Source organism: Carassius carassius, chromosome 42, assembly GCF_963082965.1.
Source record: "Carassius carassius chromosome 42, fCarCar2.1, whole genome shotgun sequence".
In the NCBI taxonomy this organism is placed as follows: Eukaryota; Metazoa; Chordata; class Actinopteri; order Cypriniformes; family Cyprinidae; genus Carassius; species Carassius carassius.
Window position 1 is genome coordinate 2,725,269 of NC_081796.1, and position 15,627 is coordinate 2,740,895.

The following is a 15,627-nucleotide window of genomic DNA, read 5'->3' on the forward strand; positions in this document are numbered from 1 at the left end:
AGCAGCCATTTGACGTGCAGACCCTTGATCTGGTCTTCATGTGCCAATCAACAGCCTGGTTATCTTCTTTGCTCTCTGATTAAGTTTATTATTACCTCTGCTCTACTTTTCTCAAACACTTGGTAACAAAGTTCACAAGTGGAGTCCTAACTCCCTGGTTAATGATAACACTCCGCTGACAGTCATATTGTGGGATGCTCTGGATGCATGGAAACTAGATGAAGGAAGTAGATGAATCCGAATGGTTTTCTGATGACTAACACTGATGAAGATGTTTTGTAATGTGGCAGTTATTGTTCATCCGCACTTACTGTATACTCTCATTGACAGGCACAGACAGGTCGGTGCATTCAAGCAAACAGTTGTTTTGAGCCACACAGCGAGATCCTACCAGCTAATGCCCAGGAGAAAAAAGAAACGCCAATAGGTCGTGTCCACAAATTGTGAGATATGGTTTCAGGTTTATTCACTGAAATGGTCAATTTCAGCCTCATGAATCCTCTTTTGCAGAAAATGCTGAAAACTTGATGGTCCTTAATAGGGCTGGGCGGTATATTGAGTATGTACGATATATTGCTATATTTTTAATAAGCGATACGGTATGAGGCAATACCGTTAATATGGAAATGCAGTAGTTTGATAGGAACGCATCTGAATAACAGCAGACGACACAGAGTGAGATGTTAAGGGGCAAGTGCAGTTTGTTCTGAACATGAGACATTTTTTATATTAAGGGCTTTACAATAACTAGTATTTAACTGATATACTTAATATGTATAGTTTAAAGCGGCTTGCACAGAGACGCTACCTCCGCCGTTTAATGTGTTTGAGATGTGCCATTATCCTCAGTGCATAACTTACATTTCACTTGCATATTCTCCATCTGTAAACGTTAGAAAGTCGTGGAAATATTTCCATTTTGAATGTCAGGAGCCTTTTGCATATGATTCTCCGCTAAACTTGACAGACTTCAGTGCACGGGCGCCGCTGGACACGTGTACGCCAAACAGACGGAGTGCAATAATTGTGTCCTATGTAGAATTTGAAACCTGCAGCAAGTGTATTTTATGATAGCAGATAGCAGTAATGGGGTAATGAAAATATAATGCAATTCATCTGTACTCCTGTGTTTGTCTACATTCATTTTTAGCTTAGTGAACTGAACTTTTGCTTTAAAAAGCATTATTTTTAATTTTACAATGTCAGAACATAATGCGATGTTAGCTCCTTTTTTGCATATGAATAACATAGCCAACTTTCACTACATTTGTTTTCATTGCCTTTAAAATTAACTTTGTTTCATTGGACAACATTGGGCAGGATGTTAAATAAATGAATAAATACTTATATTTATATATATATACTGTATGTCACACTTGGGTTTTTTTTATCCATATTGCCCAGCCCTAGTCCTAAAACAACTTTTTTTTTCATCCACTGTATCTTTAACATTACTGATTACATGGTTTTCCACATGTATTCTGGGTGGGTCCCTCAGAAACATCCAAGCGTGAAGGCTTGCTGAGAAGTAGGTGTTGAAGGAGGGCAGCGTTTCTGTCTGTTCATTGTGTACACAGCCCCTGAAGAGGAAAGGCCAGGTTTCAGGAAAAGAAAGAACCCTGCTCGCTGTCTTTTGTGGCGTCTCCTCAGAGGCGCGTCAGCAGAGCCTGCCCCATTTACTCCTTGTTTCCCGAGGGAGCTAGACGGTGTACCATTAACCCCATACCAGTGAGGCAGACACACCTTTGCCTTTTCACCTGACCATTCGAATTCACAGCCCAAAATCGGCCTTGAACGCCCACTTTGGAGCCCTAGACCTCTCTAACCCAACCCCCTCCCACATCATTTCAGCCGTCTCCATCACAAAGACGCATTTATTTTGGAAACAGTAGCCAGCATATCAGCATCTCCTATCTTTTCTAATGCGGATATCCCTAAACAGAAGGAGCGTGGCCTGGTGCTATTTCATGTGTCTCTTCTCCTGGTGTGACGACTCTGGGAGATTTTTCTGAGCGGACCGGGTGTGGCTTTCAGGAAGAGTTCTTCAGCTTAGTAACACTGGTACGCATCTTAGTCAGACCGTCCTGGCTGGAAAGCGTCTGGAGGAAATGTCAAAGACAAATGTGACCAATCGTTTTGTCTGAACTTGCGGGTGCAAGACCAGTTTTGTTAAAGAAAGTGTGAACCAGGAATGCTGGTGGAGTTTTAAAGCCTTGATTTCATTCACTCCCCATGTCTCCGCCTCCATCCCAAGGCCAGTCCAGTAATCTCATCCTCCCTGCCCCCCTACACTCATACCAGCTGTGCAAAGGATGCTCTCTCTCAGGTGGAGGCCCATGTGTTTGCACAAGAGATTGCAAGAAGGTGTGTGTCTGACTTCTTTACGAGCCTGAGGTTCAGCAGGACTAGGGGCATGTGCTCCAGTCTCTGTGGATACGAGGTGTGTCCTGTGTTTGCTGAACAAACAACAGCACCTTTTCAGCTCATGAGATGGCTGGACATTGTGTGTGTGTGTGGATGCGGATGGGTATGTGTATGGTTCGGTTTTGAAGAAGAGGATGACTGACTGTGAAGGTTGTTATGCACTTGAATTATCTGCTTCTTATCCATCACTGCATCAACAGCTGCAGGGAAGCTTGAGAACTTAAGTTCAACATGGAGGGACACTTCAAATAAGAACCAGGGATGGACTGAAAACAAAGCACAACTTGCAACACAACACACTTATGCTACGATGCCAGGGTGGTGCTATGAGATTGCTAGTCGTGATGCACCAAAACAAATGTTGTACTGAAACCAAAATTACATTTTTCATTTAGAAAAAAATAATAATAATAAAGTTCGGGTAACTGAGCAATTTGGAAAACTGTAACATGCACAAAATAGTCAATGACACGGTCAAAATGCATCTTCAGAGAAGCGACTGAGTTTGGCTTTCCAAAACTATTTTGAATTAGACCAAAAAGTTTTTTTTTTTTCATATTTTGATATTTTCAAGATAATATTTTCATAATTTAGCACAGTGAAAATATAAATTAACATTTAATTTAGTAAACAACATATTGACAATGATATTCACACTCAATATTTATCTTCCACAGCATAAAGGAGCAACCCATAAATGACACAATAAAGACCATAAACAGATCTGCTGCGGTCAACATCTCATATTCGCTGAGCTGCATCCCAGGATTACATATTTTCCCAGCATGCACTGCGGCCGCCAGGTAGCATGTCATTAAAGCAGCTCATCCTCGCGAGCTATACTTGTTATCTGTCAAGTGGCAGACCAGCGCAGCAGACTGAAGCAAACGGCCACCTCTTGGCCTGTCTGCATGTCCTCAAACGTGCCAGACGCAGAACATGCAACGACAAAATACCCTTCCTGGTGTCCCAACTCCAGCTCAAGACGACGATTAGTGCAACTGTATCATTTTGCATGCTCTCTCCAGTTCCATCGTGCTCTCTCTAGTTGCTGCGATGCTGTTGCCCTCTTTTTTTTCTTTCTGCAACCACTCGTGTCTTGTCTGTTCCACCCTCTCTTCCCTCCCTCCCTCCCTCCCTCTCTCTTTTTGTCTCTCGGCCAGCTCCACTGAGCAACAAGTGCTGCCTGCGAGTACCACCCTCCCCCTCGTCCCAGCCTCCAGAAGCTATCGCAAATCCTGCGAGCAACTGCCAGCTGACAAAACTGTTTAGTCAGCAAGAGAGAGGCAGAGCAAGCAGGGAGGGAGAGAGAGAGAGAGTTTCAGGCTTGACAGAGCAAACGAGAGCCATGCATCAGTCGGCCCACACTAAAAAAAAAAAAATAACGCTTTAGATTTAGCCTGAACATTTATGTTGAGAAAACAAGAAGTGAGAGTTCTAAAAAAAAAAAAAAAGAGAGAGAAAGTATTAAAACCAGGGCCTGTGGTGTCAAAAGCACTAGTGGGTCTGTCTGTCGAGAGGTCTGAATCTCAGAGAAGACTAACTAACTCGCTATTGTTCGAACACTTCCTTCATCTCTTCCCCCTCCACCTCAGAGAAGAAGCAAGATTCGCTTCCTGTCTTTCCTCTCATCTCCTCTTCTCAGCTTGCCCTGCCTCCCTCCCGTCCTCTCCTCCGTTGTGGCATTCTTTCACATCGGTGATAGCCGTTGGGTTAGACTTTGAACTCTTAGCAAATACCAACATTATTTGCTGGTTGGAGCGGCTCGGGGGAGAAGCGGGTGATAAGACGGCTGTCAAGCCTGATCATCAGGGCAGACTTTAAAAGCATGATGATCATTACAATGAAACGTTTCAATAAAAGCTGTTAAAAACCAGATTCAAATGACACTTTTAGAACACATTATTATGTGGTTGCCAACATGACTTTAATGCAAGTCTATGGGACTTTTATTTCTTGATTTTATTGTAAGATAAACCATTTGAAAAGGTAACATCTCACCTCAACAGGCCGTGATTTAACACATCATACAAAGAACACAAGTTCAATAATTAAGGTTTTGAAAAAGCATCTTTTGGAACTGCTAGTTCTCCAGCAGCTTCATGTTTCTTTTCATTTTCATGTGTTCACAGCCAAAGATAAGTGCTGCCTGTGTGGGCCATGCAATCACGGAGAGGATTGGTTGAATTTTTGAGGTTGAGCCTTCAATCCCATGTATGACACATCTAGTCTGTTAACAATAATGAGCCACGGTGAGGAGGTAAAGCAGCATTCATGAAATGTCTGCATTCTTCTTACTGCATTAACAAACAGTAGACAATGAGGTACTTCAAGCAGGACAACCACAAATATAGCTGAGGCTGAAGTGTCAGCACCCAACACTATTCTAGTACGGACGCCCAGACAGAAGCATGCCTGTGCTGTGTCACTGAAATATACCACTGGTTTTAATAAAACACCAGTTAAACTGTGTGCTAATAAAATGAACAAACCCTTACAACAATCAAATCCACAACTCTGCATCTCCAACTAACTTTTGCCATTCTTGAATGAGTTTGAATATCTAGTTCTTTTGTGTGATGTTAATGAATTGCGTGTACTTGTACAACATCATCTTAATATTTATGAATAAACGCCCAATTTGGGGAGTCAACAAATCCACCTTAGGGCTCATTTTCCTCCATCTCGCACTCAAAGCTGTTCCCCTGCTGTGTCCCTGTCTCCACTATATGCCTTACGGAGGGATGGAATATAATCTTATCTAAAAAAGGCAGGATAAATATAGCCTGGGAGCCAAAGGGCCAACCCATCATGCCCTAGGGCCAAAAGCAGGTCCCTCTCCATCAGGTTGCACATTTTCAAGATCTCATTTAGACTTCAATTGCATTAGTAACCAGTAAGACTACTAAGCAAAACATCTTGAATGAATGGATGAAGAATGAATAAACTAGGTACAGCTGCCTAACATTAGTAGCTAAAAAAGGTATAACAACATGCAGTATTTCAAATGCACCTCATGCAATTGAATCTGGGATCAATTATTTACAAAGCGTTTCAAGGAGGATGGTAATTCTAAGATAGGAAATCAAATCAATTCAAATATAAATCTGGTCACTGATGCAAAGCAGAGCTGTAAAGTGTTTATCATTTGGCCTGTTGTGTAGGTATCACGGGAATTATTACTATAATGAATTAAGTTAATGTCAACACCCCGGACACTCACTGAGACCCAAGGGATGATGATAGACTTTTAATTATCCCTGGAAAAAATCCCAAGAGGTACAGGACACCCGATTGGGACAGTGTGTATGGGTTTCTATTCACTGAACAGTTCACCATCAATCTCAATTTCCTTTGGGATTTAATTCACGACATCTTGCATGTGAAAACACATGACTCTATCACAAACTCCATTAGCAAAGCTCAAAGATACAAATATGTGCATACTTCAGACTCTCTAGAATGTGCCTTTAAAAATAAAAAAATAACAAATATGAGAGCATACTTTCCTATTTGCCTTAGCCAAAGAGGAAACAAACAAAACTGCATGGAAACATCCTCTTTCTTTAGCCACAACATCATCAAGTTGATCCTTTAAGACTGGCTGCAAGGCCTCTGTATGTTCCTACTCATAACACGGCCGCTCTCTGCCAATCTTTGACATCACTAATGTGAGAGAAGAGCACAGAAAATGTGCTTTGTGCTCCAGCTAAATACATCAGGTGGGGCTTTTATTTTAAGGGATGGCATAAGATCTTATATTTAGAGATGGAGAGAGGCATGGTGTCCGTGTAGTGATAGTGCATTGCTGCTGCATGAGACTCTGCTCGTCTCCAGTGTTGAATTTCGTAAGGGAATGTGAACTGCTCATCCGGATCCGTCCTCTCCTCCCTGCCTTTAAAAAAAAAGGCAAGAGGAAACTTCTTTATCTGCCATGACCCCGTCATCTAATGCGATTGGTCGAGCAGTACTGGGACTGTGTATTATTTGTACCAGTTCACTCCAAAGTATGGAAGCGGAGCGTGGAATGGGTTTTTGGAAACTTAATGGTGTTTCACTGGAGGAGTGCACAATGGAAAACCTGGAGTGGATCTGGAGACAAGAGATTACAGAAATCTCTGTTGCTGCTCCAGACAGTCTTTTTTGTTTGCGTGTTACTTGGTGACACTCAAAACTTGATGCTTTGGCCTAATTTTGGTACTAGGTGCACTTGGGAAACTTGTTCCCCTTAATACTGTGCTTGAGCATGCCACAAATCCAAGATGGAAACATAACATGGAAGTAGTCTAAACAAAAAAGGAATTATATTGTATATATATATATATTTCTACCAATTTATTTATCCATGTTACCACAACAAAATGTGAAGAAACTGAAAGTTCAGCGATAAACACCGGTGTTCTTCAAACTTGCTCTCTGCTCACTGATCTCAATACATGATGAAAACTGACATCTTAAAGATGTTTGTACCCAAGCAGATGCTTTCCAGATAGATGAAGCGATCTTTAACACACATCTTCCAGACGTACCTGCCCTATCTGGGTAAGTTACTTGATACTGATCGAGCAATATCACTCACAAATAACACTGCTGAAGTGTTTGATCAAAGGTTCCCAGAGGCCTGCCTTGCTTTAAAATACTGCCAAGTAAGACGCGCAACAAAGCGTCTTAAAACCACACCGACACCGTGGAGGATGCACAGAAAGTGGCGAGTGAATGTGCCACGTTTAACTCGGTCTCTCCTGAAGAGTCTGCCTCTCCGAGGAGGAGCGGACGAGAGACGGGACAGAAGCGCTTAGCAACAGAGACCGAGCCGACTCATCCATTCCTTCAGTTCACAACGACACACTTCTCCAATGAAACTTACAGAAACACTTTAAAACATGCAAACCCCTCACGCGCTTGATTTGATGATGCACACCTCAACCAGTCCTAAACCAGCGACTTAAAGTGTGACAGAATCAGAATTATCTTTTACTCAAACTACATCGACAACTACCTGAACATGATCAAAAAACAGGCCATGCTTAAAGAGATAAACTTTGTGACGCAACAGGTTGTTGTCGAACTAGAACAAACCACCACCACCGCCAACAACAACAACAACAACAACAACAACAACAACAACTACTACTACTACTACTAAAAAATGAATAAAAAACAATCGAAATGTATGTATCAGAAACTACAATTTCGTTGGTCGACAGCGACCGAAGCGCGAGGCGAGGCGATCAAAGTGCACGCGAGATGTGATGCTCCGCGCGACAGCGGCGCGTTAGCTTAACGCGCTAACAGCCACAAACTTTCAGCCCCATCATCGCATGCAACAACTTCCACATCGCACTAAAGAGTTAGTAAAGACAGCCGCGAAGTTGCGTGAACAGAAACACGCCGATGTCCGCGAGAACCGCTGCTGTTTGGAGCAGGTCTGCGAGCATCAGCTCTGTCCTCGCGCAACGAGGAAGCTGAAGTTGGGGAAAAAAGTGACTTCTTACTCCGCTTTAACTTTCCCACTGACTCCAACTCCTGGAAAACATCAAAATAACAGCCCAACCAGACCAGCAGGCCCGCGGGAGAGAGTTTAGGAGACACCCGAGTCACTTACGCTTGACTTTGTTGGGGTTGGGTTGCTTTCGCCGAGACATGATGATGATGATGATGAGCTGAGGACAGAGAGAAAGAAAAAAAAAAGAAAGAAAGAAGCTGCAAAAGTTATTCCGGAGAGGAATTAAAATTGCGTTTGTAAAAGATGTGCAAAGTTCGTCAACTTTGAGTTTGAGTTCCCCACTCTCCCAGATTCCCCCACGCCGAGATGCTTCAGGGAGGAGAGAGGAAAAGCCTCGTTTGGTTTTCCTCCCACCGCGTCTCTCTCTCTCTCTCTCTCTCTCTCTCTCTCTCTCTCTAAAGCTAATCAGTGAGGCGGAGTCACGTGTTGCTCCTGCTCTAGTCTCCAAGGGGACGCGCGCTCCTGAAGCTGCAGACACACACCAGCATCACACACACACACACACACACACACACACACACACACACACACACACACACACACAGTTAACCTGCTCTTTCACTAACTCTTCTAAAACAACTCTTAACAACACAGAGAAGTGTGTCTTATGTGCTGACAAACACAAACAAGAGTTCCACTTCAGAAAATAAAGACACAAAATATTAAAGGCCAAAATGAAGTTAGACATAAAGATTAAAAATAAATTAGAAATAATAATTGTGGTAGTGAATCTGATGAATCATTACCCCAATAAAATATTTAAATAACACTAGTAAAAAAGTAAATAGAAATATAAGCAATACAAATTGTTATTATTAAGACAACCAAACTGTTCAAATTATTATTATTGTTATTTAAAAAAAAATAGTAAAGAAAATAGTAATAGTAAATTTTGGCAAATTATCTTTTTTAACATTATTCTATTTGTTTAGTAAAACACAGAATACTAAATAGTTAATAAAAAACAACATTAATAAAAAGCTACATAAAATATAAATAATACAAAGTATTATTATTCATATAAAATACAAATAATAACCAAATAAAAGCAAGATTTAAAATACTGTCATTAAATAAAATATTAAAAAATACAAATGATTATTCTTAGTTGCACTTGTATTAATGAATTTTATAGTTCAGTGTTTTATTGGCATGGCATATATTTGTACATTAAGCACACAAAGGTAGTGCAAAACAACTTAAAAAAGAGAAAATGTACAGAGTAAATGACAGAGAAAAATAAAAGCACCTTTAAAGATCTGAAGTTATGAATATAACATTAATAAAATGTTCAGAACGTTACATTAAAAAAGGTTTTGTAGGCTGAACTGAGAAATAAAAATGTCAGTTGTCTTCAGATGACAAAAGAAATAAATGCTTGCACCGCAAGCGCTGAATGATGATTGGTTGTGCAGGATTTATCAGCTGGGAGGCTGAAGCTGCAGATCCTCATGGGGCTGATAGCAGGACACTAACCATCCCCCCCCCCCCCACCAGACTGACCACAGCCTATTCCCCTCCTCACACCTGACTGACCGCTACTGCACACACCCCAGTGTTTACTGCTCATATCACACAGAAACATGCTTTTCCCCTCTAGCTGAAGAGTTTAAGGAGGTTTGAGTTCACTCTTTGGTCAATGAATAACTTGGAAGAGCGGTTTATCATTTCAAAGTCATGCATCTTTACAGAGTCATATGCAAGGAACTTTATGACTCAGATATGCTAATGAGCAAATTAAAGTGATGGTTTGTTTCTTTCATTATGATGTAAAGAACAGGTCAAAGCGCGTACTGAAAGCCCTGCAGATCTACTCGAAGTAAGACAAGATGCAGCGAGACCTCCGTCTCCAAACTAGCTGAAACTTGAGAGTGATGTTATTTATTGACCGTTACCTAGGCTTCCGAATGCAACCCTGCTGCTAGGGAACAACCGTTCACGGCAACAAAAGGTTTCCTTTATCCTCTGTGACCGAGTCTGAAAGAGTACCTCAGCAGCGACACTGACTCTGAGCCATCCCACACTGCACTGCAGGCCGCTGCATCACAACAACACATCCACAGAGCTGTCAGGAAATCAAACATTATAACCAGACTTTAATGTAAGAGTAAACACTTCAATACTGACCTTCTCATGCTAGCCAATTACACAGCAGGATTGCTTAAAGAGAACTGTGTGCATGCATTTAGTGCAATAACTGTCTGAATGTGGCAAAACTAGCATAACACCAAGGTATTAAGATTTTAAATAAGCACATGCTAATGCACTGCAAAGGTTGCACTGGCTGCTTCCAGCAGACTCGTTAGCTTCTTCAAAGATACGGGTGGATGGAGAAGAAGTGAAAAAACAGGTTTCCTTTGGTGATGGATGACTCTTGGCCAACAGTCGTTTGTGCTGCTGCTCCTTTTATGTTGCTTTCTGGTTACTGTGTAGGCCTGAGCAGTTCATTCTGTTATCTGTTTATTAATAAACAACATTAATGATGTGCTAAATGTATTCATGGTTGTGCATTTAAAAGCCATTAAAACATCTGAGTTTCTTCCTCATTGTAATATAAGTAAAAATAGCATGCCTGCTAAGACCAAGTGGAACTGTTGCACTGAATTGCTGAAAATAAATGAGAGCTGTTCCCATGCCTCGCTAATAAAACATGTATTCTGAGGATGTTCCTTAATTTATGAACAAGTTATTTCTGAGTGTTCTCTAAACATTGAAAACAATGTTTTTATTTGATTGTTTTTTTAATGTTTTAAAAAAATTATAATGCCCTCAGTGTTTTTTTCTTTCTTGAACATTAAGTAAATATTCCATTTTTGAATTTTTGTGAACATTATGAGAATGTTACTTTTGAATGTTCTCTGAAAGTTCCGAAACAAAGTCGTAACATAAATAATAATAATAATAATTGTCATATCTTTCTAAAAGCTTTCCATGCTAGATGTCTTTAAAAGGCTCAGAACTTATTTTTGATCTTTCTAATGTTGTCTGCTAATTCCAGTTTGACCACATACAATAAAAGCCTCACCTTGTATTATGAATCAAAGCAGCTGTGATGAAACTTTCAAGCACAGACTGAAATGTGTTTCCTCAGCTGGACTACTTTCTTTTCTTAAAGAGTGAACCGTTTACTGTTAAAACACTGAAGTGTATGCATGTGATGTAGGCTGTAGCTCTGAATGATTATGCAATGCTTTCATTATGGAAGTTCTGGTCTGTATGAAGCAATAATGAGTGAGCAAATGTATTTTAAATACAGAAGGGGGCAGATGTGATCGCTGAGGTCGTGAAAAGACACTTCAGACTCTTCATCAGATCTGCCTGTTGAATTTTTCATGTGTACATCAGGACTGTCATCAGGCCTCATCACTGCTCGTGAATGGAAGGCAGGCTATGTGATGAATGTATGTGCTGTCATTTATGAATATGCAAGAACTTTGTACTTTGTGTTGTTTGCAATTAAATGTGGTATCTGATATGTTGTACAATTAAAAAAAGGTTCACTTCTTCAATCAGTATACACGTTTTTTTTTTTTTTTTGCATACGGTCTTAGGGCAGAATCTAAAACGTCTAAAACAAGATAACAAAAAATTTTTTTTTTTCTTTAGAAGGCAGCATCCAGAGCATGGTTTGCTCCTCAGCAGTGCTGTGAGTGTGAGAGGATTCGAGTCTGCTGGCGCCATCTACTGGTGACGCACAGGATTGCGCTGTGTTACATACTCGAGTGTGTGATGCAGTGCTAATTTAGTATCATTTATACACTAATATACTTTTTATAATTTTTTAAATTTTTTTTGCAATATTTAGTAGTAGTAGAAGTAGTAGTTTTGTCCTTTTATATATTATCGTTTTTATTTATTTTATTTTAAATTATAATTTGATTTATATTTAGTTGTATTTTAGTACATCAAGTTAAACTGAACAGAAAACATACATGTTGCCTTGTCAACTAGCGGAAATAAAATGTTTTTATATTTAATTTTATTTAAAGGGATAGTTCACTTCAAAAGGAATATATCATCATTTACTCACTCTCAGGCTGTATGAATTTCTTTCTTCTGTTGAACACAAAAGAAGTAATGAAGAATACTAGTAACCAAACAGTTTCTGGTAGCCATTGACTTTCATAGTATGGAGGAAAAAAAACTAATATGATGTAAACGGCTTCCAGCAACTATTTAGTTACCAAATATCTCATAACTTATCCAGGTTTGGAAGAACAACTTGAGGTTGAATAAATGATGACAGGATTTTAATTTTTTTGGGTGAACTCTCCCTTTAAACTAACATTCATTTTATTTCAAGCAACATTTTTTTTTTCATGGTTTTAGTTTTGTCTCAGTTTAACTATAAGAAGCCAGTCCTGACAAAAATTAACCTTAAACTGTTGATATTTGTAGACAATAAGCATAAATAAAAAAAAATAATAATAATAAGATAAAGCACTACTGATGACAAAGACGTAGGCTATAACCTGTTTAAGACTATTTAGTTATTTTTTTTTATAGTTATTTAATATTGCTACCCATGCAACTAAAGGTTATCTGTTACTTCGGTTACTGATTTTTTTCTGGAAACTCAGGAAAATGTAATTTTTTTTCTTTCTGTCATTTCCACCATCGTGCGTTGTGTACAGCATTCTGTGATTAAAAACTTGTAACTTTTGTGGAATTACTGATTCTCTTGTCTTGCTGTGGCTAATTTCATAGCTAGCATTTTAGATATTCTAAAAAAATACCCTAGATATAATTAAATAATATTTTTTCTCAATTTTCCATCATGTGAGGAAATTACAGCTTGAAGATAAAACATAATAAAGATATGGTATGTGATATTTACCTTGGCGTTTTATTCACAGATCACATGTAATATACTGTTATGGGATAATATCTCAGTGCTTTTCTGTTCAGTTGCATGCTCCCTAACTTTGCGTTTTCTGGTACAAGCACTAAAATATTATTTTTCAGCATTATAATTCTGTCTTTTTTCTATTTCTTTCAATTTCATTGGATTTTTATAGCTTTTGAAGAGTTAACAATCTATAAAATCATCGGCAAGCATCATAAATCCTGAACACATGCTGACATTCACTCAGTACAGTTTCCACAATTGAAGAAAGATTAGATTGTACAGTTGCTCTCAGCTGAAGCGCAGGTCCTCTGCTCTTAAAGGATCAATGAAAGCTGAGAGTTGCATTCACACAGGCGATCAGGAAGCCATCTTGATTTATTGCACGTAGTTTAAGATCAAAATTAGCCTGTGAAGAAACACACGTCAGACGTATGGATCAACAGTGAAGCAAAGCCTAGATGTTTAGCTGGAACATACAAACCAGACCTTTAGAGGAATATTAGTCTTGGACTTAAACGATGAGTCAACGGTGATGATTTCTGGAGAAATCACAATTTGACATGTTATTATTCCCAATGATATTGCAATCTAATACTGTCAAAGGCAACCAACAACTTTCTTTCCATGCTCACCTCCTCTCCTGCTCCCACAAAACTTGAAACGTGGGAAATGAGGAAGACAGAGGGGCTCGTCCCGATTCAAGATCGGCTCGTTTTGCCCGTGTAGCCACAGCTCATATGATGAATAAAGCTCTTTGATGGACTGCCCTGTGGAAAACACACATTTATTGCCTAACGGCTTCATGTCACTAATCTGAAACGATGTAATAGTAATGTGCAAAGATGAAAACTCACTCAGAATCAAGGCCAGTCTGATTTTTATAAGATCAGTCAACCTCTCAGGACAAGGCAGGAGAGTGAAACCTATGTCCTGTAAAGGGTCTGAGACGGTGAAAATTGGGAAAATGAAAGCAATTCACTATGCATTTCTGGGAGGAAAATAAAACGACTGAATTGCATTTACTGACTAATGGTAGTTCCTGTAAATGATGTGTATGTCACACTGATCTCACCGCAGCTCCTGTAGGTCACTGTGATTCTTTCAGAGTCGCAGACTGTGTGAAGCGGCCATCGAGGATCCTGAGCGTGAACCCCATTCATCTGAACCAGAACCAGAACCAGAATCACAAACAACAACATACTGTACTGTCCCACAGCCGTGTCTTCACAGCACTCAGAGTCTGACTACCTCACTGTGAATTGTAGCTGAAATATGTGGAACTGGGCAACTTCACTTCTCATTACAGTCAAAATGGTAAAGTTTCACTTCCCTGAATCTTTATGTCAGTACAACTTTATTGTCATCCCCTTTAAAACTTCCTAATATCCAGTACAACACGATGTATTGATGTAAAATACATTCGTAAGAGTACCTAAATCATGCCAGTCCTGTAAGAACGGCGTCTCGTCCACCCTGACCTCTGTTTTACACGATGCCTCATGTATAGAGTTCAACAAAAGCATCACAATCAAATCAAATATTCATTTACATTTACATGTTTTCAAGCCAGCACCTTCTATAATGAAATAAAAATATTTGTTATATTTCAGAGTTTCACTTTCCAAGTCATTTTTATTTGCTAGTCTAGGAGGTAGAAAAGCAGATTAACTAACCATTCTCTTATATATATAAATACAGCATTGTTTAGGACTGCTTATGCTGGTGCTGTCAGTATCAGCTCATATATTATTTTATGGATCAAGAGAGTTTGATGAGAAAAAGAGGAAACAGGTTTGAACTTTATATGGGTAAAAATGTAACACCAACCGTCTATGCATCATCTCCCATAACAACTGAGGTTTTATCTGACCTAGAGTTCACTGAAGGTACAGTCCTACAACATTAGATCAGTACAGAAATGTTATTTTTTCCATTAAGGGGCAATATTTGTCACTCTAAATTGATTTCTATTTTTAGAACATTTATAAAGGATTTTTGTCTAACCATATCAGATATATGTGTTAACCTTTATTTTAAATTCGTAATTTAAATGTAATCAATGAATTAAATATGAATAATACGTTTTAATCAGCATCTGAAGTGGCATTGAGTCTGTATGCAGATCAGAGGTGGCATAAATACACTGACAATCAAATTACTGTTGCATAAATACTGTTATGAGATAAGTGTTATAAAACATATTTTAATATATATTTGCAATCATTATGGCATTCCAAAAAAAAAAAAAAAAAGAATTTTGGAGGCATTTTTGCTCTGTCCTTGGGGATCAAACTAAAGTCAATGGCTTTGCTGGAATCAAAAAAAAAAAAAAAAAAAATTTACAGAAAAATACAAAAGTAAAGCTACAGTAAAATCTTTTTGGCTGAAGGTAACTGCAATTTAGCTCACCGTACACAATGAAGATTATAAGTAGATTTAATAAGACAATACAGTGTGAGTATAATAAAACCTGGCTTTTGGAAGTATGATAAATAACAAATACATATTGAGTAAAATGTTGTTGATGTTTTAAAGAATGGTGATCAGCACATTCATACACAGATCTATCCATCATATCCACTATGATGTGAAATAAAGTCACATATTCCAGCACGTTTTGGTGTACCAAAACACTTCCTTTCGATCCTTCAAGCTTTTGGACTGGCGCACTAAAGCACATTCTTTCTGATGAAGGAATTATATCTGATGCATAATAATTTTGGTTTTAAAATACAATGGTCACATGTAGTCATCTGTATTGATATTTTATTATATTGCTGATGATTGTTAATGCTTTCTGCAAAATCAGATTAGAATATTTTCCCTTTATTTTCAACTCATTTCATCT

At 38.9% G+C, this 15,627-nt stretch overlaps 2 protein-coding genes across 5 annotated transcripts in view; both read right to left on the minus strand.

Annotated features, from left to right (window-relative positions):
- LOC132124143 (ras-responsive element-binding protein 1-like) overlaps nt 1-8,297 on the minus strand; it is a 49,970-nt gene extending 41,673 nt beyond the window's left edge. For all 3 annotated transcript variants that reach the window (XM_059534995.1, XM_059534996.1, XM_059535000.1), the window contains exon 1: nt 8,030-8,297. In XM_059534995.1, the coding sequence (XP_059390978.1) occupies nt 8,030-8,069 (40 nt within the window). In that variant the 5' untranslated portion in view covers nt 8,070-8,297. The remainder of the gene's footprint in view (nt 1-8,029) is intronic.
- A 4,585-nt stretch (nt 8,298-12,882) lies between these two features.
- Nucleotides 12,883-14,038, minus strand: ly86 (lymphocyte antigen 86). Of its 2 annotated transcripts, XM_059534888.1 has the most exons (5): nt 13,852-14,038; nt 13,634-13,720; nt 13,412-13,546; nt 13,266-13,318; nt 12,883-13,185 (listed from the first exon to the last, which is right to left on the minus strand). In XM_059534888.1, exons 1-5 carry the CDS (start codon nt 13,976-13,978, stop codon nt 13,102-13,104), a joined length of 486 nt encoding a protein of 161 aa, XP_059390871.1. In that variant the 5' UTR covers nt 13,979-14,038; the 3' UTR covers nt 12,883-13,101. The 2 variants fall into 2 exon arrangements, with proteins under 2 accessions (XP_059390871.1, XP_059390872.1); XM_059534889.1 differs by lacking the exon at nt 13,266-13,318.
- Between the last annotated feature and the right edge of the window lie 1,589 nt (nt 14,039-15,627).